Source organism: Emys orbicularis, chromosome 1, assembly GCF_028017835.1.
Source record: "Emys orbicularis isolate rEmyOrb1 chromosome 1, rEmyOrb1.hap1, whole genome shotgun sequence".
NCBI classification, from domain to species: Eukaryota; Metazoa; Chordata; order Testudines; family Emydidae; genus Emys; species Emys orbicularis.
In genome coordinates this window covers 62,692,656-62,715,842 of record NC_088683.1, presented here as the reverse complement: position 1 = coordinate 62,715,842, position 23,187 = coordinate 62,692,656, and the positions used below count along the sequence as shown (strand labels likewise).

Here is a 23,187-nt window from a genome sequence, read left to right as displayed (position 1 = left end):
GCTAGCTGCAAGGGGCTGCTCTTCCTGCAAGCAGGAGACAAAGCAGGCGGCTGCCAAACAACGTTAGAAGGGAGCATTACACAACTTTAAACGAGGATGTTCCCTAATTGATCAGCAATGTAACAATGAAACAACGTTAACCAGGAGATTTTAAGTGAAGAGTTACTGTACTTGAGTAAACTATTAAATAGCACTGCTGTCAGGATAACACTAACTAAAAACTAATCAATGTCAGACAGTCTCAATACTGGCAGCTAAACTGTGAAGTGAGTCAGGGAACAATGGTAAAGAAAAACTGTTAATCTGTGAGGACCCCTGTCTGTACAATGAAGATGACAGCCTTTAAATTGCATAAAAACAAGATGCATGTTAAAATAAATGTTGGCTATAAGATTAATTGACTAACACTGCTATGTTTAGTATTTAGAGATGGGTGCTGAAGTACTGTAATTGTTAGCAGTGAATCACAGATTTGCCTCATTATTACAAGAGAGGTGCATAAAACTGTACATATGGTGATACAATGCCTAAATCTAAATAGCACACTTGGCAATTACAGTGTGAGCTTTTTAGAAACTGTAGATGGTGTGAAATACTCTAACTAGCAAATGATCTTCTGGTGTGTCTCCTTTCAAACCCTCTAATATGAATGTAACTGGTTCATAGTAGATTACAAGATGTTCCCAACTAGATTATCTTCGTTTTTACTTGTCTGAGGATAGAATTATTGGACTACTAAAATGCAGAATTGATGCCTACATTTGTATGCTTCTATTTGTGAATTAAAAAAAAATTATTTGGAAAAAGAAGAAGACGAAAACTATCAGTAAGATCAAAATAAAGGGTCAGTGCCAGCTCCACTGAACTCAACAAAGCTATACCAATTTGCAAAAGCTGAGGATCTGGCCTATTGTCTTTGTACATACACACGCTAGATTACAAATGCCAGGACACTCTAGGCAGTGCAAACAGAGTAGACTATAGGTGTTTGTTTCCACCCCCATGATTTTAAGCATGGAAATTCAGGCTAGTATATTAATGTGATTATGCCAGCATGATAGCTTGTGTTGTTCCTTGTGAATACTTAATAAATGGGCAAGCTGACAAGACCATAAAACCACAAATAAGTTCTGCTATCAAACAACCCTAAGAATCTTTGTTTTTTCAGGCAAGTTAAAAATGAGACCTATGGGGATTGACAAGGTCCCTTTAATAACAGGATGACATCTAAAGGTTACACTGTTTGTTTTTCCTTATGGATCAAAAAAGACTTGAAGCAATATAACTGTTAAATACTCAGAAACACAGGAGATTTAAGATTGAAAGGAGCCAGAAGCCCTATACCGGTCCATCCTCCTGAGTTGGCAGTTGTAACAACAACACTTAGCACTTATGTGGTGCATTGAATCTTAACATGTTTGAAATATATTTATTACACCTACAACAGTTTCCCTCTTTCTGTTATCCAAGTGGTCTCACTGTCCTCCTTCAATTCTTTTTCAAAATGTATTTATTTCATATAACTGCACCACTAACCTCTACTCCAGCTCAGAGCTGAGCAAAACATGGGGAGGTTCCATTTTGCAGGATTCAGAATGGAATACTTCCACATTCTTTCATGAACATTTCAAGAATATTTTACACTGAATTTTTTTATCAAAATCATTTAAAAAAAAATCATTTACCACAAGTCACACTTTCTTACTGAACTAGGTTTTGGGAAAACAGAACCTTATTTCTGCTCTTGCTCCTCTTCTTGTCTTCCTGCTCTTCTCTCCCCTCTTCTGTTGTCTCTATCTATATGCTGCAGTAATAAGAGATGTGATCAAACATTCTGTGGAGGCCTGATGATAATATTCCATATAGTAAAGGGCAATGTTAGTAAGGGCAGACAGACACAGAAGCCTAGCACATTATTATGTGCATAGTATCTTTCAATATTTTCCATATTCCATTTCCTTCCATGTTTTTATCCCATTTATTCTTTGCAGAACTTCTTGTATATATGTAAATCTGTGCAAAATATCTGACATGAAATATTAAAAAATAAATACATGCAGTTTGTTATGATCTTGGTTATCCTTCTAACCTTTAATCTGCCTTTAATCAAGGAAGACTCAATAAGAAAGTGTGCATATCGATGAACCCACTACTGCCGACTCTTGCAATTTTATTGAAAGTCTCACAGTATCTGGTGTTTTGTAAAGCTCTTAGAGTCAGGTGATTACGTGAGGATCTCAGCTTTCAGTAAAAAAAAAAAAAAAAAAAGTAGTAAGTATCTAACAATCATGGTTGTGGAGAAAAACTTGAAAACATGTACCTGGGTGTACCCCAAAAGGTTTAAAATAACCCCCATTCTTTATTATTAATTTCATTATATTAAAGGCAGTCTATGATTTCTGGGGGCCTGACTCATGATTTTTGAATGCTAAGGATTGGCAGTACTTTGAATGTCATTGCTCCTATCTCACTATATGACTAGTCACACAACACTGGTTATACACCCACATAGAGTGATTGAATAATTTATTTTTTGGTTCAATGGCTGAAAAAAAAGTCAGTTCACTTCAAACTGAAACTGAATTATTTTGTTTGTCATCAGTGAAACAAACAACAACAACAACTGTGTTTGAGTCAAACAAAACATTTCAAATGTTGATTTGAAATGACATTTTGAAACAACAAAATTCAACAGTTAAAATCTGAAGCTGAAGACCTGAAGAAGAGTTCTGTGTAAGCTTAAAAACTTGTCTCTCTGACCAACAGAAGCTGGTCCAATAAAAGATATCACCTCACCCACCTTATCTCTCATAATTCAAATCAACATTTTGTTTTGAAAAATGTTGATTTTAAACAATATTTTATTTTGAAAATTTAATTTAAAAATGTTGAAATTATTCGTTTTGAAAATGTCAAAATGAAACAGAAAAATTTGAACATTTAGACATTTCCAATTTTTTTTTAATTCAGCTTGAAACTATTTGCTAAATATTGCCTGAATTTTCAGTCCCTCAATAAATGAATTTTTGGTGAATTTACTATCAGTGGAAAAATTTCACTACTCCCAAAGTTCTGTTGCAGCATGCACTAGGCCATGGGTCAGCAACCTTTGGCACGCGGCTCGTCAGGGTAAGCCCCCTGGCGGGGTGGGCCAGTTTGTTTACCTGCCACATCCGCAGGTTTGGGTGATCGCAGCTCCCATGGCTGCGGTTTGCAGTCCCAGGCCATTGGGGGCTGCGGGAAGCGGCGCGGGCCGAGGGATGTGCTGGCCGCCGCTTCCCACTGCCCCCATTGGCCTGGGACAGCGAACCGCGGCCAGTGGGAGCCGCGATCACCCAAACCTGTGGACGCGGCAGGTAAACAAACTGGCCCGGCCCACCAGGGTGCTTACCCTGGCGAACCGCGTGCCAAAGGTTGCCGACCCCTGCACTAGGCTTAATGTTAAACCAGGGCTGGATTCTCAGTGGGTGAGGTCTTTTAGGTTGTTCTAAAGTCCTATCCAATTGATAGAACAATTTTTATAGTGGGGGTGCTGAGTGCCATTGAACCAAACTGTAAACCCTGTATATAATGGAAACCACTTCAAGCCAACGGGTGCTGCTGCACCCCCAGCACTGCTAATTCCAGCATGTATGGTCCTAACCATGTATATGGAAAGGATGTTCCCAGGAGGCCATTACATTGTGTTTCCATGAAAATGCAACTTTGCCTTTGGAATTTTTCAAGTCAGCATTTTGTCAAAGTTATGCACACTTCCTAGATTTCACCCAAAATGTCAGTGGAGCTTTTCATGGTGTGATTTCCAGCTTCAAGCTGGGTTTGTTGGGTGTTGTCACATGGCTGAACTCACATAGTGTTTCTTCTCTGGATTAGCTGAATTTATTCATTACCCATGCAGAGCCAACAGAAGCCATTTGCGTTTTTTTTTCTGTGAGGAAAATGTGTTGTTCTTGATTAAAAAAAATATTACCATAAAGTGGCCAAATAGGGAGTGTTAGAGTTATGAAAATTGAAGAGGAAAAGCCTGAAATTGATGCACTAGAAGAGGAAGAGACAGTGAAGGTGACAGGGCAAGAGAGAAAGCCAAAAATGGTATGTTTAGCACCCGAGTTTTGCATGGACTAGAAGGGCAGTGATAATCTGTGGTGTTTTCTCCACCCATATAGCAATGGAGCATAGAGAACCATACTCAGGGTCTTCTGAATATTAACGAAAATAAATAGATGAAATTTGCTCATGTGAGTAGGGAAACAAGTGAACTTTGCTGGAAAGAATTATCGACCAACAGGGGTCCTAGAACAATTTTTATAGTGGGGGTGCTGAGAACCATTGAACCAAACTGTAAACCCTGTATATAATGGAAACAACTTCAAGCCAGGGAGTGCTGCAGCACCTCCCGCTCCCCTAGTTCCAGCACCTATGGTGACCAAGTGCCATCTTACTGCGGTTAGTGGCAGAATTTATTTGGCCTTTGAAACATATTTTCTTAACTGGCATCAAGAAATAACACACCACTGGCAGAAACCTTATTCTCCTTGAGCTAATGTAAAGTAGCTTACTTCTAATGATTCCAATGCATCACAAGTTCAAAATAAATTAATGGCCATTAAACCACAGGCTTCTCATGATTTATATTACAAACGCTGCCTAGACATCATACATTACCAAAACCACCTTTCATTTGAGGAGTTATGTTGATATTCTTCAGCCAGAACACATTACAATGATCCAGTGAAATATACCAGCTTCTGCAAGAATTTAGAATGTGTGCTTGTAATGAGAATATTATTTAGGTTTACTAGTAAACGAATGATTTTCTTCCTTTAGGAAGAACTATGATTCTCTAGTATGAATTAATATGTCTCAATGAGGAATGACTAGACAGTAACCTAGCTGATCTAACTGATGTATGTACCTGAACAGTTTGCCACTTAAATTTTTATAGCATGTAGCAACAGGTGGTGATCAAAACAAATTTGTATTTTGCTATTTTCCTTTAATCCCAGATAAACTCTGCTTTCTCAGTGGTCACAGGGCCTGAATCTTCACTGTCCTGCACTTGAGTAATTATTTACAGCTGTGAAAAGTGAATGTACAAAGTTACTAATCAGAATAGCAGTGGTGTACATCTTCTTTGCGTACACTTTGTACTTGTGTAAATGATGACGCAAGGTGCAAAACTGGAGAATCTAGCCCACACATTGTGGATTTCGTTGTTTAGTGGGACAAAGTACTCTCCTGTATAGTTAATTAGCAGGCAAAAGTTTTGTGGCATTCAGACTGAGTTTCAAGGAACAAGACAGAAAGCCATGATTTCAGAACACTATTTCAGAACTCTTTAAAAAGAATTGTGTTTAATGACTACTGTTCTGATGGTGCCTAAACTCCTCTGCACAGTGGTCACAGCTGCCATAAAGGCTACTGAAACCTTGACTCTTTATTAGTGTCTGAGAAATGGCTCTGCTGCAACTTTGCAGCCCATACAGGGTGAAAATTTTAATTTCTCTGTCCCTTGAACAGCCGACTTACTCAGGAAAACAGAGGATATAGTGGAAACTGTTTTGCCATCTAACTATTGTGAATTATATGGCCCCCATCACTGTATTATTTGAGTATTTTGCAATATTTAAACATATGTATTAGAGGTGAGTGAATTTTGAAATTTTTGTCCTGCAGGAATTCTGACATTTCAACATTTGTTTTCATCCTAAATTAGGATGAAAAGTTGAAATTTCAAAATTATTGATGGAATGAAAATGTTTTTAAAAAATAGATTTTGTTTCAACGTTTTCATTTGAAATGAAACATTCTGACATTTCCAAAATCAACGTTTCATTTTGGTTTGTTGAAATTATTTGAAATGTTTTGTTTCAATTTCAATTTCCATATTGTCTTATGGTAGTTGTAGTTCGGAAGCCTGATGCTCATCGTTTCCTCTAAAGAAGCTCCCTAGCAGGACTACAGCAGCCATAAAGCAACCAGATTCATATGACCCCCATGATACACAACACAGCTCAGTCAAAGGGAAGTCCCTTTGTTGTATTACAGGAGTCCTCCAGGGAGCCCAGCCCATAGGAGAGAATTGGGTTTTGAACTACAACTCCTACAAGGCAATACATGCATGATAGGGAAATGCAATTTAATGTTGAAACAACTCATGATGAAGCATTTCATGTCATGTCAACAAACTAAAATGTTTTCATTTGGGGGTTGAACAACCTGAAATGAAATGTTTCATTTGGATTTACCTGACAGAAAACCAATATTTTTAGCAAAGTCTATTTTTTTTTTAAATTGTGGAAACTGAATTTTTTGTTGAAAAATCACTGTGTCAGAAAATTCTTTACCAGTTCTAGTATTTATTCTTACAACCCCGGCAAGGTAGGTATTATCCCTGTTTTACACAAGACACAGAGAGTGATGTGCCTAAAGCTATATGCCCACCTCCACATTTATCTCTATTCTGGAAGCAGCACTCTCCCTGATTCGTGAGAGGAGAAGCTGGGTCCTATACAGTAGTGAACACAGTTTGGGTGTTTTTGATGAGGAGATAGTTAATATTCCTTGGCTGGTGAAAATTCATTAAAATCAATGGAGTTATACCAATGTACAACTTAACAGCTTCTAAATAAGATGTGAACCAAATTCTGTCTTCATACACATGCACAAGTCCCACTGACTTCACAAGGAGTTTGTAATGGCTCAAGTAATGGATAAAAAAGCTAATTAGGGCTGATCAAAAATTCAAAACTCTTTCACCAAAATAATATTTTTGGGGGGGCAGAAAGTGTCTGCTTTCCTTGAAAAAATGATTTTGTTTTAATTGGAGAACCCAACAATTTTCTGCTGGACACTGAATGTTTCTGGATTTTGGAAATTTTTGGACAAAAAATGTTGGTTTTTATAGAAAACTGTTTTTTGAACAAAGTTGAAATGCTCCTCTGAAAAATTCTAACAACAAAACATGTTTTCATCAAAAATTCTGCTGAAGCGCTTTACCCCCACCTTCTTTAATATTGTTTTGCCTTTTTGTTTGTCATGTAGTTTTAGATCACTACCAGCCTTGGTTTATCACACCAGATTACTGTCCCACCTCAGTCCTGACTAGAATAATTCACTACAGTCAAGAGGCCTGATTCTCCTTTAACTTGCACCACTTTGCACAGTGTGGCTCCAGGGAGTCAATAGAGTTACTTTTGTCTCTACACCTATGCAAGGAAGAAGAGAATCAGACTCACATTTCTTAAAGCTGAGCTGCAGAGTGTCCTCCAATTCCAATTGTATATCTCCAGGGCACTTTTTTACAGACCTCAGACTCAAAGGTTAGAAGTAACATGGACTCCTGGCAATAGTTAATCAGATAAGCATTTCTTTATTGAACTATAATGTTAAGAAGCAAGTTTGCAATAAATTCTATAGAGGGAGACTTTTATATTTAACTAAAGATCCTTAAATACTCCTCTCTCTTTTTTTAAGTAACAGTTCTGAAGTTTCCTGGTTTTTATTAAGAAGGTAGGTGTGACCCTAAGGGCACCACCATGCCAGTTGGCACACTGTTGTCATGATATAGACCCAAAAGATGGGATGTAATAGATCATTGGAAAACTAATAACTGACTGATTATTAATATTCTTGCATGATGTATGTGTGATAAACCCACAAAGCACTTTTTAGATATGCAGTGCAAATATGTTCTTAAAATGTATTTGATAAGCAGTGCCTAAGCCACACCTCTTCCAGACAAAGGAATGTGGTTTCATCTGCTTGAACGTATCTCCGATGTAAATTAAGCAAGGGATGACCAAAGCCAAAGAAAATCCTGTTTATATGCAAAGTAAACAAAGCCATCAGAAGAGCAAATGGGGGGAAATGACTACTTAACAATCTTGACAGGGGACGGAACCTGCAGCTCTAGGTAACCTTCCTGTCTCCTGAAGCAAGGTCATAGACCTTTGGGAAATATGAGCAAGGACAGAAACCATTCTGGCATCCATCACTCGAAGGATTAAAGGGGCCAGAATTCTTGAAATCAGAATGGTGGGCCTTTCATGCAAGGGGGCTGAAGACTCTGGAAACTGGATATATATGAGAAACCTGCTTAGACAAAGATTATAACTTTTGAAAATTGTTTTCATGTTAGAAGCATAATTCTACTTTTGTTTGCTTATAACCCTTTCTATCTTTATTCCTTATGCTTGGTATCACTTAAACCTATGACTTTTTGTTTAGTAAACTTGTTTTACTTTTACTATAAACTAATTCAGTGCTTTGATTAAAATAGAGTGTTTGTTAATTGTTAATGACTCACTCAAGGTAATGAGCTGCTGGGTCCTGTTCCTTTAAGGGAGCAGTGAACTTAATAACCTCTGTAAGTGTTCAGCAAGAGGGCTGGACACTACAGCACAGACGGTTTGGGGGAAATTCAGGACTTGGAGGGTATTGGGGTCACTCTGCAAAAAGGACCAGGGCTGTGGAAGCCAGGGTGTGACCTGCATGCTTGTATGTGGTCTATTGGTATCAGGACTGTGAGCCGCAGCTAGGGTGACCAGATAGCAAGTGTGAAAAATCAGGAAACTTTTTTTTCCAGGGTGGGAGAAGTATAGTTGCGTATATAAGACATAATCCCTAATATCGGGACGTTGGGTCATGCTAGCCGCAGCAGCATAGTCTTTAAGGCACTCAGAGTTGCAGGGCAGGCGGTGACACAATGCCTTATTGGCCTAGGCTGAACCCCAATGCATGCAGAGCAGGATTTTTCTCTTCCTTCTAAGTCATAATGACAAACTGAATTGTTTTATAACACAGTGCTGAAAGGAAAAGGCGATGGTGAGCAATCCCATTAGATAATGTAAAGATTTAAAATTTTAAAGTACATTTTACGTGGAAAAGATCATTTCCGTTCAAGACTTAAGACCCACATAAATGGGAGCAAAATAAGAAGCAGAGATAAGCTTAGCAGCAATAGGTTTCATACTGAAGAGCTTAGGCAAGTGGTTATCTAAATAAGGAGTTCAATCTTTGCTCAAATACTGTACATCTTAGCTGTTAATTCTCTCTATTTTATTTATTTATATTTTGCTTTGGAGAGAGGTGATTAATACTTTATATATAATTTCATGTTACTTCATTTAACAAGTGGGAATAAATAACAATTAAGGACGGGATTTCAAGAGTGCCTAAGGGAAGAAGGCCACTGAAGCTAAGCTGGTTTAAGACCCTGATCCCGAAGACACTAAGGGCTACACTACACAGTTAGGTCAACATAAAGCAGCTTTATGTCAGTGTCAGTGTCTACACTACAGCCTTCCTCCCGGAGATGTCAGTGCCCTACTACCCCAACATAATAAATCCAGCTCCACGAGAGGCATAAGGCTTATGTTGGTGTAGTTAGGGCGACATGGTGTCCGTGTAGACACTGCATCCCTTACATCCGCTGTTGGCTGTCTTGTTAATGTCATGGCTCCTGCAGTGAAATTGACAAGAAAGCTGGGCAGCTAGAGCCCAGCTGCCCTCTGCTCCTCTGGAAGCCGGGGCAAGAAGCCCAGGCAGCCAGTGATCCCAGCTGGGAGCCAGGATGAAAAACACGGGTGGCCAGACCCCGCTCTCAGCTGGGAGCCTGCATTAGACTCCACTCCTTTGGGGCGAGAAGCCGAGGGCAGCTTCCCCTGCTCCCCGAGGAGAATGGGAAATGGATTGGGGGCAGCCCTCCAGAATCCCGTGAGCCTATGGGGCAGCCAGGCTCCTGGCAGGGAGCTGCCAGTGGAGCTGAGAGACTGGGCTCTCAGTTCCCCACACTGCCTCTTTTAGGTTGGTGGAAGCACTCCTGGTGTGGACGCTTACCACTGACCCAAGGAGGGTAGTGTGGACATGAACCACCACAGTAATTACTGCAGTGGCTGTAAGTCAATCTCATACAGGTTGACTTAAATTTCTAGTGTAGACATACCCTTAGGGGCTTGCTTAACTTTAAGCACTTGAGTAGTCCATCATAACTTTGAAATTAATGGCTCTACTCTACACATATACTTAAAGATAAACACATGCCTAAATGTTGGCGGGATCAGAGGCATAGTGAGCTCAGAATCAGGCCCACAGTCTGGATTCAGTCTCAGGAAGCTATTTTACATGCCTGAAACACCAGCACAACTCTACAGATGATGAGTGTCATTCATCAATGTGTGTCCCAATAGCTCCACTGTCTGATTCCTTATTTTCACTTCTCAATTTTTTTCAGTAGCAACTAGACCATGGTGGCTTTATTTAAGGTCATGTCTACACTAGCACTTTATTTGGCCAAACTTTTGTCACTCAGGGACATGAGCTGGTTTTATGATGTCTACAGGAGAGGTTTCTCCCATCGGCATAATGCGACTACATGGGCGATCTTACAACAGCACAGCTGTATCAGTAGAGCTGTGCCGCTGTAAGCCTATAAGCGTAGACATAGTCTGCATCAAAGCAATTTAAGGCACCAATTTTAATCATGATTTAAATCAGCAAGCAGGAAACCTTGATTTAAATGATCAATTTTATTGTGTTTTGCATTTGTACTTTTTATTTTCTAAAGAAAGATTTTTTCTTTACCTGGTAACCATTAAAACATATTGATTTGCAATTAAATATAGCCTTTAAACTAAATTAGGTGCTTATTTTTGTTAACCAGGAGGATATTGTATATCCACATATGTTTATCTGTGGAATTATATAGCTTAACTTACATTTATTCAGATTCTTAATGTTTACATTCTTTATTATGTAGAAAATGGTGAACAATATATCTCTTATTTACTACATGATGATTAATCTTTTACTTATAATTTGTGTAAAGCTCTATTCGGATGGAAATTAAAATATAATTTAAAAATATTAAAATGACCGCCTTGCACCTTAAGTGGGGGCGGGCCATTGTCTGGCTTGCTGGGGGAAGGGATATAGTACTTTACAGGTGGGGGTAAGAGAGAGACACAGAAGCTGCTTCAAACATATAGTGTGTCAGTGTGGCGACGCGGACATCTCCCAGGGACTGGAAGGCCTGTGGAGTTGATAAAGGGTGAGCCCGGCAGGAGAAGCCCCCGTTTCCCCAGACCACATGGAGCAGCACCCACCCTCTCTGCCCTTGGAAGTGGCAAAATGCCAGGTTGGTCAGGACCTGCTGTGAGCATTATACAAACCGCTCCTTTCTTGGGTTGCTAGGAAGGAATTTTTCCCTCACCACCAGATAGGCCAAGATGGAGTCGGGGTGTGTGTGTGGAGGGGTTTCATCTTCCTCACAGCAGGTTCAAGGGGGCTTTGTTATGGTGAGCATTCATTATGTAAGTATGGGATTGATGTACAATGCAGGTACTCCATAGGGAAGGCATACAGTGACCAGATAAATAGCTTGGTAAAGGACTTAAAGGAAGTGTTTGTTAAAAGAGCAGAATGGGGGACAGAGGATGGGGGTGGGGCACCTATGACTGGCACGGCTGGGAGCCAACCCTCCCTTCCTTTATAGTCCACCTTAACCCTCATTTGAGGGGTGGGGGATGGTAAGGTTCCAGCAATGGCTGGCTGGGGATCATAATAGAAGAAGGGAATGCTGGCAGAAGCCCCCAGGTTGATATTGAAATGATCATGGAGTTACATGCACTGTACCCCTTTTATCCGCCAGGTAGTCCCAGACATCTAATAATAAAGTTGAAGCCTGATTAAACCATATCCACCTGTCTCCTATCCTCTCAGTATAGCTGGAAAATGCTATTTTTTTTATATTTTCAATTAAATAAAACTACCTTAAATGTTCTGAGTATATAAGACAAAAAGTTTAACCATACTTGTGTATTTAAAATTAACTCATTTACTAAACAAAGGAAGTATTATCTGTAGTTAGTGAAGGAAATTGATTGTTTCCGGTCACTATGTCCTTCAAGATTTCAGAACTAGAGGACCTCATCCTCTCACATCTAGTTTTTATTCATAGATTCTCATTTTTTTTCCAAATTCCCAATTGGTTTCTTATAATTGAATTAACTAGACATTGAACTCAACTGCATTGTTAAGATGAAATGAAGAAAATATTCTCTTTATAACTCAGAAGAGGCTATTGCTGTCTAAAGCTGGTTTAGCACTTTAACAAGCTCTGGTTCCAGGCACAGCTGGTGACTTCCACCAGTTCAGTGGTTTGACTTTAAAACTTGGTTGTTGCAGCTGTAGCTGTGTTGTTGTAGCTGTGTTGGTCCCAGGATATTAGAGAGACAGGGTCAGTGAGGTAATACATTTTACTGGATCTGCTTCCGTTGGTGAAAGAGACAAACTTTCAAGCTACACAGAACTCTTCTTTAGCTCTAGGACAGGTAGGAAATGTGGGAAAACTTGGTGGCAAACATGTACAACTTGATATTTTTTTATTTAATTTAAATTATTTTAATATATTATAAGAAGTTTAGGCCTTAACATGGGTTGTGAATTTCAAAATTAATTTTAAATAGTTTTATTTTTTAAAAACTAAACCCATATTTAATTTAAATTAAAAAATCCAATATCAACAAACAAAAACATCTAATTTTTTAAAATTTGATTTTTATCCACCCAGCACTAAATTAATATCCCAGAATGCATAGGTTTCAATTTGACTATCACCTGCAGATTCATCGCACACAGCCACAGACTCCCTATCAATACAGCATTTATATCCCACTGTTAGTTCTTTACTTTTACTGTTCTTAGCTGGGCAGAGGTCCAGAAAACAAACAAGGACCTTAGTCTCACCATACTAAAACTGTTTGCTCTGTTTTACCTTTAAAACTGTATGCAGCTCACTCACATCTCCAGCATAGACATTATGGTGTCTCTATTCCCTTCTAGACTGTCTGGTTTCTGCAAAGGGATTCTCTAATATCTCCATAAATAGCATCTCTGTGCAGCAATTAGGGAATTAAATCATAGCACCTGTGAAAATCAGAACCATTTTAATTAGATGTGTAAACATCAATTTAGGTGCTTAACATTAGGCATTCACATTTGAAAAATGTGGCTGCAGGGATTAATTGTGCCATTTAGGCACAGGCCAACTGAAGGAGTAGTTCAGAGCAAAACCACCCTGGGAGAAGTTCAGGGAGGGATTCTACCTCTAGGAGACAAAATTCTTCCTTGATTTTCCCTACACCTGGGGCGGGCACACCCACAGCTACACCCCTTCAAGCTCGTTCTCTCACTTGTGCCAATCCTGCCCAGCAGGCCATTGCAAAAGGGCTGTGCCACTTTCTCCCTAACCATTTAGGGTAATGTGTGCCCCTGGGAAAACAGGGAGCAATCCCTGTGTTCCTCTGGTCACAGAGACTATGGTGTCTGGCTCCTATGCAGACTGTGAAAGGTAAGGAAATTCATTATGCCTTCCTCTATTGTTCACGTGCTTAAGGGCCAAACACATTCTAGCATTAAGAAACATTCAGGGTGGAGATAAAATCCAAGTCAAATTAGTATTTCCACAGAGGTTAAAAGCTTATTCTTATAAAGGAAGAAAATGCTCACTCAATCCATCTCTGTTTCTGGAAAGTCAAAGAAGGCATCACACAGAACTACAAAATGTAAGGTGCCTCCAACCATCAGAGAAGAGTTAATATGGCCAGCTGATACTGACTTTTATAGGGAAATGCCTGGGGATGCTGCTGCAAAGAAACTGAAATATATTCAACTTTTAAAGCACACAGTAAGCAGAAGAACTGGTGACAGATCCACAGATTTCAAGCTTCAGTTGATCAATCAACTACAAAAGAGTGTAAACTTGGCAGTTAATTTGGATTAATCAGCATTTATGTCCAGTTGAGATATTATTTAGTGGGTGATGTGATTTAGGCAAGTTATATTAAGGGAAATTATATTTGTAAAGAACAACTGCTAGTGAACATCTTCAGCAAAAAAATGTATATAAGTGGGTAACTTTATGAGCTCTAGCAAATTGTAATGGCACCACAACTGGTCTCACAATTGATAAAGCTGTGGCATTGACAGAGAAACATTGTGAAATGATACGCAGGATACAAAATGTAGATCAAATACCATATGGGCTTATTGTTTAGTGCACCAGAAGCTCTACCTGCTAACAATGTGTGCAGAACTTCACAGTGAGAAAAATTGGTCTTGTGGATAAAGTACTAGACCAGGGTCAGGTCTACACTTGGAAAGCTTTGCCAGCATAGCTGTACCAGCAAAGTGCTCTTAGAGTGGATACAGCTTATACTACCAAAACTGCACTTGTGCTGGTATAGCTTATTCCAGCTCCCCAACCAAAATAAGCTATACCGGCAAAAGTACGGTTTTACCAGTATAACAGCCTCTACCCAAAGGGCTTTTTCCAGCATATCTATGTCAGTCACAAATCACATCTCATCATACCCCTGACAGATGTAGCTATGCTGACAAAACTTTGTGACTCAGGAGATTTGGGTTAAACCATTGTTCTGCCACAGATTTCCTGTGGCACCTTGGGTACCCCATTTAATCTCTCTGTGCCTCAGTTCCCTATCTGTAAAATGGATATAATAATACTTCCTCTCTACCCCTCTGTCTGTCTTGCCGTACTTAGATTGTAAGGTCTTTGGGGATGGGACTGTCTTTTAGTGTACAGCACCTAGCACAATGAGGCCCTGATATCAATTGGGGTCTCTATTGGTAGTGTAATATAAATCATCAGAATGGCAGGAACTTAAAGAGAACAATTAAATTGTATATTTTGTAAAATCAATGCATTTGATTATAATCACTTCAAAGTTTTATATAGATTGCTTGCAGAAGTTATCAAGAGGGAAACTGTTGCAAGGGGTGTTAGAATTAAGTGAAGAAATCAACATCTTTTTTCGCAACAAAGTCGTCTAGTTTAATCACATTCTTTGATCTGTTGTCAAAGCTAGTATAGCTAGAAAAAATATTTCCTCCTCTGAACAAACTTAATGAAAAGCTGTAGTGCAACTGCTTCACTGATTTTTGACTTTGGAAAAAAAATAGCTTGCCAAAACCTGTGTGGGGGAGAAGAACAACAGACTGGTCATGTTCCCTGTTACTCCTGAAATTCTGAGAGGGAAAAAAATGCACAGTTTGCATTTAAATAAGCAGTTATAATTGATCGTTTGCCAAAGGTGAATTTAAAATTGACAGAGTACTAAACAAATGACACAAGAAGGTTTTGATTGAAAAGAGAAACCTTTTGCAGTAGATATTGCATGTGATCTCCCCACAGAGCTTGAAAACTAGTTAATTAAATTAACTGATACACTAGCCTCAGAAGGAAGGTCGACCCTGTCTCATTGTTTGTATTTTGGAGTTCCCTCAGGATCAGTACGCATCTCTCGCTAATAAGTCCATGATCTACTTCTTTCCACTATCAACCACATATATTTATGAACTACAGTAGGATTCTTCTGAACAATAACAGCTATTTAACTCTGACTTGGAAATATCTCACAAATGAGCCTCCATTCAACTCTGTTCCACTGGAATATACACTTCAAAAATAAACAGGCAAATATTTCTTTCTGATTTCAAAACAATGGAATAGTTATGCTTTATAATAGGTACATTGTAAAACATTAAGTTTATTATTTCATTTAGTGTGGTAATACGATTACAATAGTATACACAGCAGGACTAGATAGACTTTTCCTTCCCCATGGTACTTTCTTGGGTGTCTGCCTAAGTATCTCAGGATTCCATATGTGCTACACCATTGTTTCTTGACCTTTTGAGTCCCATGACACACTTATCATAAGTATAAGCATCGTGTGATCCTTGATATGATAAACTATCTGGGAACTAATCCAATATTACTAGTACACACAAAGTAAGCATACTTTACAAGTTGAATGCACATATCAAAGGACAAAATTGGTCCATTGATATCTATCTTAAACAAACCAAAGGTTTTAGTCCCTCAGAGACTGTACTTTATGGTGTATTCTATTTATTGTTTTTTCAGTGACTGGTTACTCAGAAAAATTTGGGACAGGAATAAAGAATCTTTATTTTTGGATAGAAACACTGGTAGTATTAGTGCTTTGCTGATATAAGTGCCCAGCTTAAAAAAACAAAAACAAATTGATAAAGCAAGTAAAACTGGTTAGAGATTAAAACAGTTGCTCTGCTGAATGATAAATAAAATAATTCATGTTACATGGATGTTTGTAAATGTGAGGGGTTTGAATAATTCATGCCACATAAAGAATTTAACCTAAAAACATATGTTATGGTATACACACTATATTGTCATTTATCACAATTTGGGGGGTGAGGAGGAGGTTGGAGGGATAGTTTTGTGACATTTGAATGTTTCTAAAGCAATTATTTAGAATTATGGTAAACATTATAACACAAGACAAAATCAGATGGTATTTCTCTCCATAGCAGCATATTCCTAACTGTGAGGCTGGCTTCCCAGGGGAAGCTCAGGTGACCCGAGGGAGAAATTATTATTATTGAATCGGAGCCCAACATGAAGACTGACAAGAAAGGAAAAATAGTAGACTGATCTCATCCACATGTTTAGAGTAGTCTGAAAACAGCAACATGGAAAAAAGTCACCAATGAAGGCCGTTTTTGCATCTTTCTTCCTTCGTCCAGTTAAATAAGTGTTTTCTGTGCATTAGGCAAGTTTGAGGATTTAGGAGGAAGATTGCTATGACAGTACTTAGAAAACTGTCCTACACAATACACCCTCAAGCTTATTAGCAAAGTCTTGGAAGCGGCATAGGAAGAAGAGATTATACTAGCCCATGAAGGATTTCTCAGGCTTCTTTAACATGTAAGTCTTTTTTTAAATTAAGCTACTGTAAGTTTATTTTTGTTACTCTTGAAACGTCTTTTCTTGTATTTGTCTCAGTTTGTTAATGAGATTCACAATTCTCTGTTCTTGTGCCATCTCATTATGACTCCCTTTCCTTTATCTGCAGTCTCAAATTAACTTGACATAGATGTTGTACATATATTTTAAACTAAATGTGAACTATTCCCTCATGCCCATGAGGCATTTGGAAAGTTGATACGTTCTGTTTTCAATGACACTTTAAATTAGGTTATTAAAATTCAACACTTTGCATATTCTGGTGGGGAATATAGGTTTGTCCCTCACAACAAGGGATATAGGTCAGGACAGGAAAGTTTCTCAATCACCTTCTTCACATTCACTCAGATTTGTGTGCCAACCTCTGTAAAAATCAGGAAAAGCCTCTCAGTACTTCAACAGAAAAATCACGGGGGCTTAGTGCTAGTGTAAAAGTTAAAAATGCAGCCATCTGTTGTTTGTGTTACATGGATTTTGCAAACTGTCATTTCCATAGAGCATGCCATTTCATCTTCACAGCAATATCACTGAAACACCCACTGAGGTAAAATTGCAAATATTTTGAACATACCATATGAAAAGTTATTTTCCCAATTAATATTTGACAAAGACACTATGAGCACTTGTCTGTAGGTTATTTATTTTTGAATTGTCATCTGAACAAACCCTTTCAAAATTTGTTGCTATATAAAAATAAGTAACCTAAAATATATATCACTTAAGACATGGGGAAAAGAGAGACGAGAAAAGTGAACTACTGTACTTTTTGTTCACTGTCAGAGTTTATCTAGTGTGAAATAGTCACAATTATTACTTAAGTTTCTATAGCATCTTTCATCCAGAAGGATCACAAAGTTCTTTTAAAATGATCTATTTAGAAATTACTTCACTTAGAATGGAAATGGATCCTTCTCTCGTTGAACTATGGCAACTCTTCAGGGAATTCAGTCCTGCTAGATGCTGATCCCTCAACTCCCGTTGAAGTAGAAGTTGAGACAATGGGAGTTAAGGGCACTTAGCACCACTCTGGTTTGGACTAGGACACCATGATCTATTGCCATTCCTTTCTATCATCCTTGTTGGTCTTTAATTTTAAGTACTGCCAGTACCTGTGGGGGTGGGGGTGGAAGAATATTTTAATTAATAAAGATGTGACACCATTTTGTTACCCTCAAAAGTATTGTCTGTTTTCTTGATAAAAGTTATGAAATAATGGAAGGGGACTTTGAAGTTGTACATAGAAATGGCTATACTTTTATTTATTTATTTTTCTATTACAACCATAAAATACCAAAACACTTTTCTTTGAGAGAAATGTTTCATTTTGCTGTGCTGAACCCCAAATAGTCATTATTGGGCCACCATGGAACTTATCACTGAAAAAAACAGTAGCAAAGCAGAATATTATTTCAAATATTATTTCCCAAGGAAAATTAACACATAGGGTCAGACATGTCTGGGGTGCACTGAGCTGTCACATGGAACTGGCTTCATAGTTGTCATGAAGGGCCCTAGCAAACTTCTGTTGCTGACAATGAGAATTTTTCCATTGACTTTAATGGGGAGTGGATTGAACCCTAAGAAGGCAACCATTTGGAGGAAGCTTTCTGTTTTACTGCAGCCACTTTTTGGCAGTTAATGCTGTGCAGAGTAAAAAGTGAATTTATGAAATAAATAGAGAGCAAAGTTTAATCTATGTATCTATAGTTATATAAATATTAAAGTAGGTAGATAGATAAAAATAAGTTGCATTATAGCCACTGACACACAAACTCCACAACATCCTGTGTCTTGGCCTCCAGTAAAATAAGTTCGGTGGTCTCAATCTCAGTCCCTTGTGATCAGGAGTCCATCACAAAACCATCACCTTTAATTTAACACAATTGACAGTTTCTGCTCAAGAGAGGCAGAAGAATGAGTTGCCATGGAGACTGAACTACTGCTCCTCTCCAGAGAGGAGGATTCAGACTGCACAGGCTGAACAATATGGGGAGCTCTCACTGCCACTGGCTGCCCATTGTCCATGTACCATGATGATCACACAGAAGACATTGTTTTCAGGGTTAGCAATTTAATCAACTTGAACAAACAGAAAATAACTAACTAAAAAGAAACACAATATATGTGCTCATTGTTAAAAGCATACAAGTGTGCATTATATTGGATTGAGAGGGGGGAAAAGGTTTCATATTGATTTAATTTATACTATTGCCACCTCAGCTTAGTGCTTTCCTAACGGGGTGAACACTGTGCTTGACCTATTTGCTGAAATTCACCAGGACTCTAGGAGACCATATGGATTGCCAGATGGTCTGCTACAACGTAATGCCATTTATTCTAAGTATGAAGTAAGTGATAAACATAATTAACATTCTCTTAGCTCCTTACTGGATGCCTTTTATTAGTTTCATTTTTTTTCAAACATTGAAAGGTAAGTTAATATCTTGTTACTGAGTCACAGATGCCATCTAATTACTGCAAGAGGCTGCAGCCTCTAAAGCAAAGAACCTCTGAATAGATTCTAACTTACTCAATGACCCCACTGAGATGATTAGTAGGTTGAATGCTAAGCCATAATGAGTATGTCAGATCTTAAGATTTTTTTCAGGTTACCTCAATTAGCAGTATGATGAACAAAGCGTACCAGTAACATTTTAGATATACCTATTGCACTTCATAGTAAACAATCCAGCTTGTACCTCCTGCTTATTTCAGATTACAATACATCAGATGCTAGAATGCAAACATAGCCCTATCCAGAGAGGGAAAACAATAGAATGATTTCCTTCTCAAATGTTTTTCTTAGGGCTTGCCTATTTCATAATCTGCCAGTGATTGTCTAAATGGCTTATTTTTTAGGAAACAGTTATACAGTAGCTGTGGCTTCAAAGAAAGTTTATGTTGGGCAGGGTTGCCCACTCTTAGTATTGTAATAAGACATCGAAATAACTTTACACAGTTTTCTTGTACTGGTGTTATTTACATTGACTGAGGTATACATTGGTTAGTCTAGATGGAATGGGAAATTAGCAGGTTGTTGGCCACTGGATTTAAAGAAATACTAAATAAAAAAATAGGTAGTATCATAAACAAACTCTTTCTGTTTTGTGGTCTCCTAAAATGAGCTCTCCCATTGTTGAATGCTCTATCATTAGCATTTGTGCTACTAATAATTAAGTGCCAAATTGAGAGATTATATGGATGGTTGTGTAAATTAAACATTAATCCCAGGCAACAAAACACTTAGTTAAGGTTGCAGGACAAATCTGCCTTTACAAAACTTTGTAGTGATTAGAGGGGCATGTTACAAACAGTAAGACAGACTCCATGCCCTCAGGACGCCCTGCACAGAAGACACAGCTAAGAGGAAAGGGAAGCAAAAATGGCTTTAAGAAACTTTTGCGCCTCCCAGATTCTGCATAGAGCAGGGTCTAATACAGGAACCTCCAGCACTGCCCAGAATAGGCATGGTACAAAGGATTATACTCCATCTCCTGTCCAAGCACTGCCGCTGAACATCCCAGGACAGAGGCTCTGAGGGTACGTCTACACTTACCGGAGGGTCCGGCGGCAGGCAATCGATGTTCTGGGATCGATTTATCGCGTCTGGTTTAGATGCGATAAATCGATCCCGGATCGATCCCGGAAGTGCTCACCGTCGACGCCGGTACTCCAGCTCGGCGAGAGGAGTACGCGGCATCGACGGGGGAGCCTGCCTGCTGCGTCTGGACCCGCGGTAAGTTCGGACTAAGGTACTTTGAATTCAGCTACGTTATTAACGTAGCTGAATTTGCGTACCTTAGTCCGAAGTGGGGGCTTAGTGGGGACCGGGCCAAAGATCTGTAAGGAAAAGGACTAGGAGCTTACTTTGTTAAGAATGAAAGTGTATGTCTCCAGCAATCACTTTTTAAGTGTATAGGGCCTGATATTACCATATTATATTACTATTCAGGTGTCACTTCTGAGAAATATGTGGGTTCTCTTTAATAATTATGAATACTATATCTTAAGCTGCCACTGGCCTGTTTTCAGGACAAATATATTTTGACTAAGTGTTTCCCCATGAGAACCATCTGGAACATTCCAGACACGAAGGAGGAGATGTCTTATGATAGTCACCTATCAGCTTCCACTGTCATTAAATGACAATGCCAGAATTACTGGCCCTGATAACCCTGAGCTAGTCCCCTGGACAACCTACAGCACTAGTTTGATTGGGGGTGGGGGGGCAAGCCCACTAACACTTAAAGAAGCCTCCAAAAGAGTGAAGAAACCAGGCAGGGTTTTAAAACACACTCTCCAGGGTGTGGAGAGAGATACTCAGACAAAGCAACCAGCAGGGGTGCCTGAAGAAGCAAAGCTTGCCTTGGTTGCCATTATGGGATGGTAGTACTTTAGGTAAGATAGACATGTGTACAAGTTTTATTTTTAGTCCTTTTTTCCTAATGCGTAATTACCTTTTCTAACCTTAAATACGGTTATTTGTTTTGTTTTCAAGAACATGGCGTCTTGGAATACTTATTCACTGGGCATTCCATTCTCTAAGGGAGGAAATGCTGGTGCCTGAAACCCAGTAGGACTTGCAGGATGATAAGCAGCTGGTATACATGGGGAGTACTCTGGATCTTAGTTTAAGAGTGGAATAATCATGAGATTCCATGCGAAACGGGTAAGGGCAAGAGTTCTAACACTTCAGGGAAAGTGCCCTCAGAGAGACCACAGGAGGGACAGAGGGGCAGCTAGTCTCATAAACTTGATATTAATATTATCAGAATTTTCTAAATTTAAGTTCAATCAACTAATATTTGGTACTGGGAACTCTTTGAGGCCCTGAGCATCACTGGCAGATGAGAGCACTCAGCACCCCATTGTGTGCTCAGCACCTTGCAATATCGAGCCCTACATTTGAACCAGATGAACCAATGTATCAGGTAGACTACATTTTATTGCCCTCCTTTATATTTATGGTTTTTAGTGTGATTGAATGATTGATTTTTGGAGTTTTTTTGGCTACAAAGTGACAAAGTTGGAAGTCTTTTTGAAGAACCTTTTGTCCAATTACAGACAAATATAGCAGAACAACTTTACCTTGGTTCCAGACCTAACCCTGACTGATATTACTTTTTAGATTTAAGAAAGGATCAGGGGCTGGTGAAATAATAGGGTTCATGATGGAAACATAGATGCAACCTTAACTATGGAGTAGCTACAGCTATGCCATGATAAGTCAGGGTATGGTGAGCGAGTGTGCAAGCAGGCAACAGGAATTAACTTTACATTATTTAAGACTACACAAAACCCTAAAGACCTATACCATTTGTTAGTTTCTCAAATGCCTTACCTCCTGCATACATAACAGCCAACATAATCGATGATATCCAAGCTATTTCACTATATGATGTGTGGAAGATCTCCTGAATTTCCTTGAAGAACACTGTGATGGCTTTTGGGAATGCATAGGAAAATCCAATGGAGATAAAAGCCCCAAAGACCACAACCCAGCCCCATCCTCCATCTGGGGGTGCGTATTGTGGAGCTGTTGTTGCTGGCGGCATTGTCAGGCTTTGTCTATTTTCAAGCTAGGCTGTAAATGAAAAGTAGAAACAGTGTTTCAAATAGCATCCTTTTTGCTTTAGCACACTGAATTTAACAAATACATATTATTGATAATAATAACGGATTATAAATCATAATCACAATAGAGAACAATCTCCCAAATTATACCAGAAGGCGTGGTATGATAAAGCATGAATATTTGCCTTTAAAACCATGTCTACCCTAGAGGGAGAGGGGGAATTAATTGGCAATAGTTATTCAGAGAATTGCATTAAGTACCTTGTAACTGTTACAGATCATTGATCCCAATCACTGAAGTTATATTTAGCAATTAATCACTTATAAAAAAGTGACATTTTGGGCCAGATTCTCAGCTGGTAGGAACTGACATAGCTCCAGTGTCTTAAAGATTTATCCTTTTAATTCAAACACAGGTGTCAAAATATAAAGTAAAGCTTGATTTCACCCTTATAGTAAATGATGGTAAAAAGTTGCAATCCACTGTTACTAAATGCCATTTCAATAACATCTGCTCAAAGTTTACAAGTCTTTGGGAAATAATACAAAGTAACAAATTGCCCAAAAAATGCTTTTGAAATCTTTCACTTTTACTATATGAAAATGTTTTTTTTAAAGTTTCAAATCAGATTTAAATTCTCTATGTATCCATCATAAGAGTTTAAAAAAGTTATGATTCTGTGATGTATTTATTTTTGAATTTTTTAACCAGCTTTGTTGGCATACTTTGATGTACGCAGTAACTTATAAGAATACAGTTCTTCTTTCAGCTGCACATTACAGAACTTGACTTTAATACTTTG

General features: G+C 38.6%; 1 protein-coding gene across 1 annotated transcript in view; it reads right to left on the bottom strand.

Moving 5' to 3' along the window:
* Positions 1 to 22,365, bottom strand: part of SLC16A7 (solute carrier family 16 member 7) — a 56,218-nt gene extending 33,853 nt beyond the window's left edge. Inside the window, exon 1 of the mRNA XM_065417957.1 lies at positions 22,152 to 22,365. Within this exon, the coding sequence (XP_065274029.1) occupies positions 22,152 to 22,365 (214 nt within the window). The remainder of the gene's footprint in view (positions 1 to 22,151) is intronic.
* Between the last annotated feature and the right edge of the window lie 822 nt (positions 22,366 to 23,187).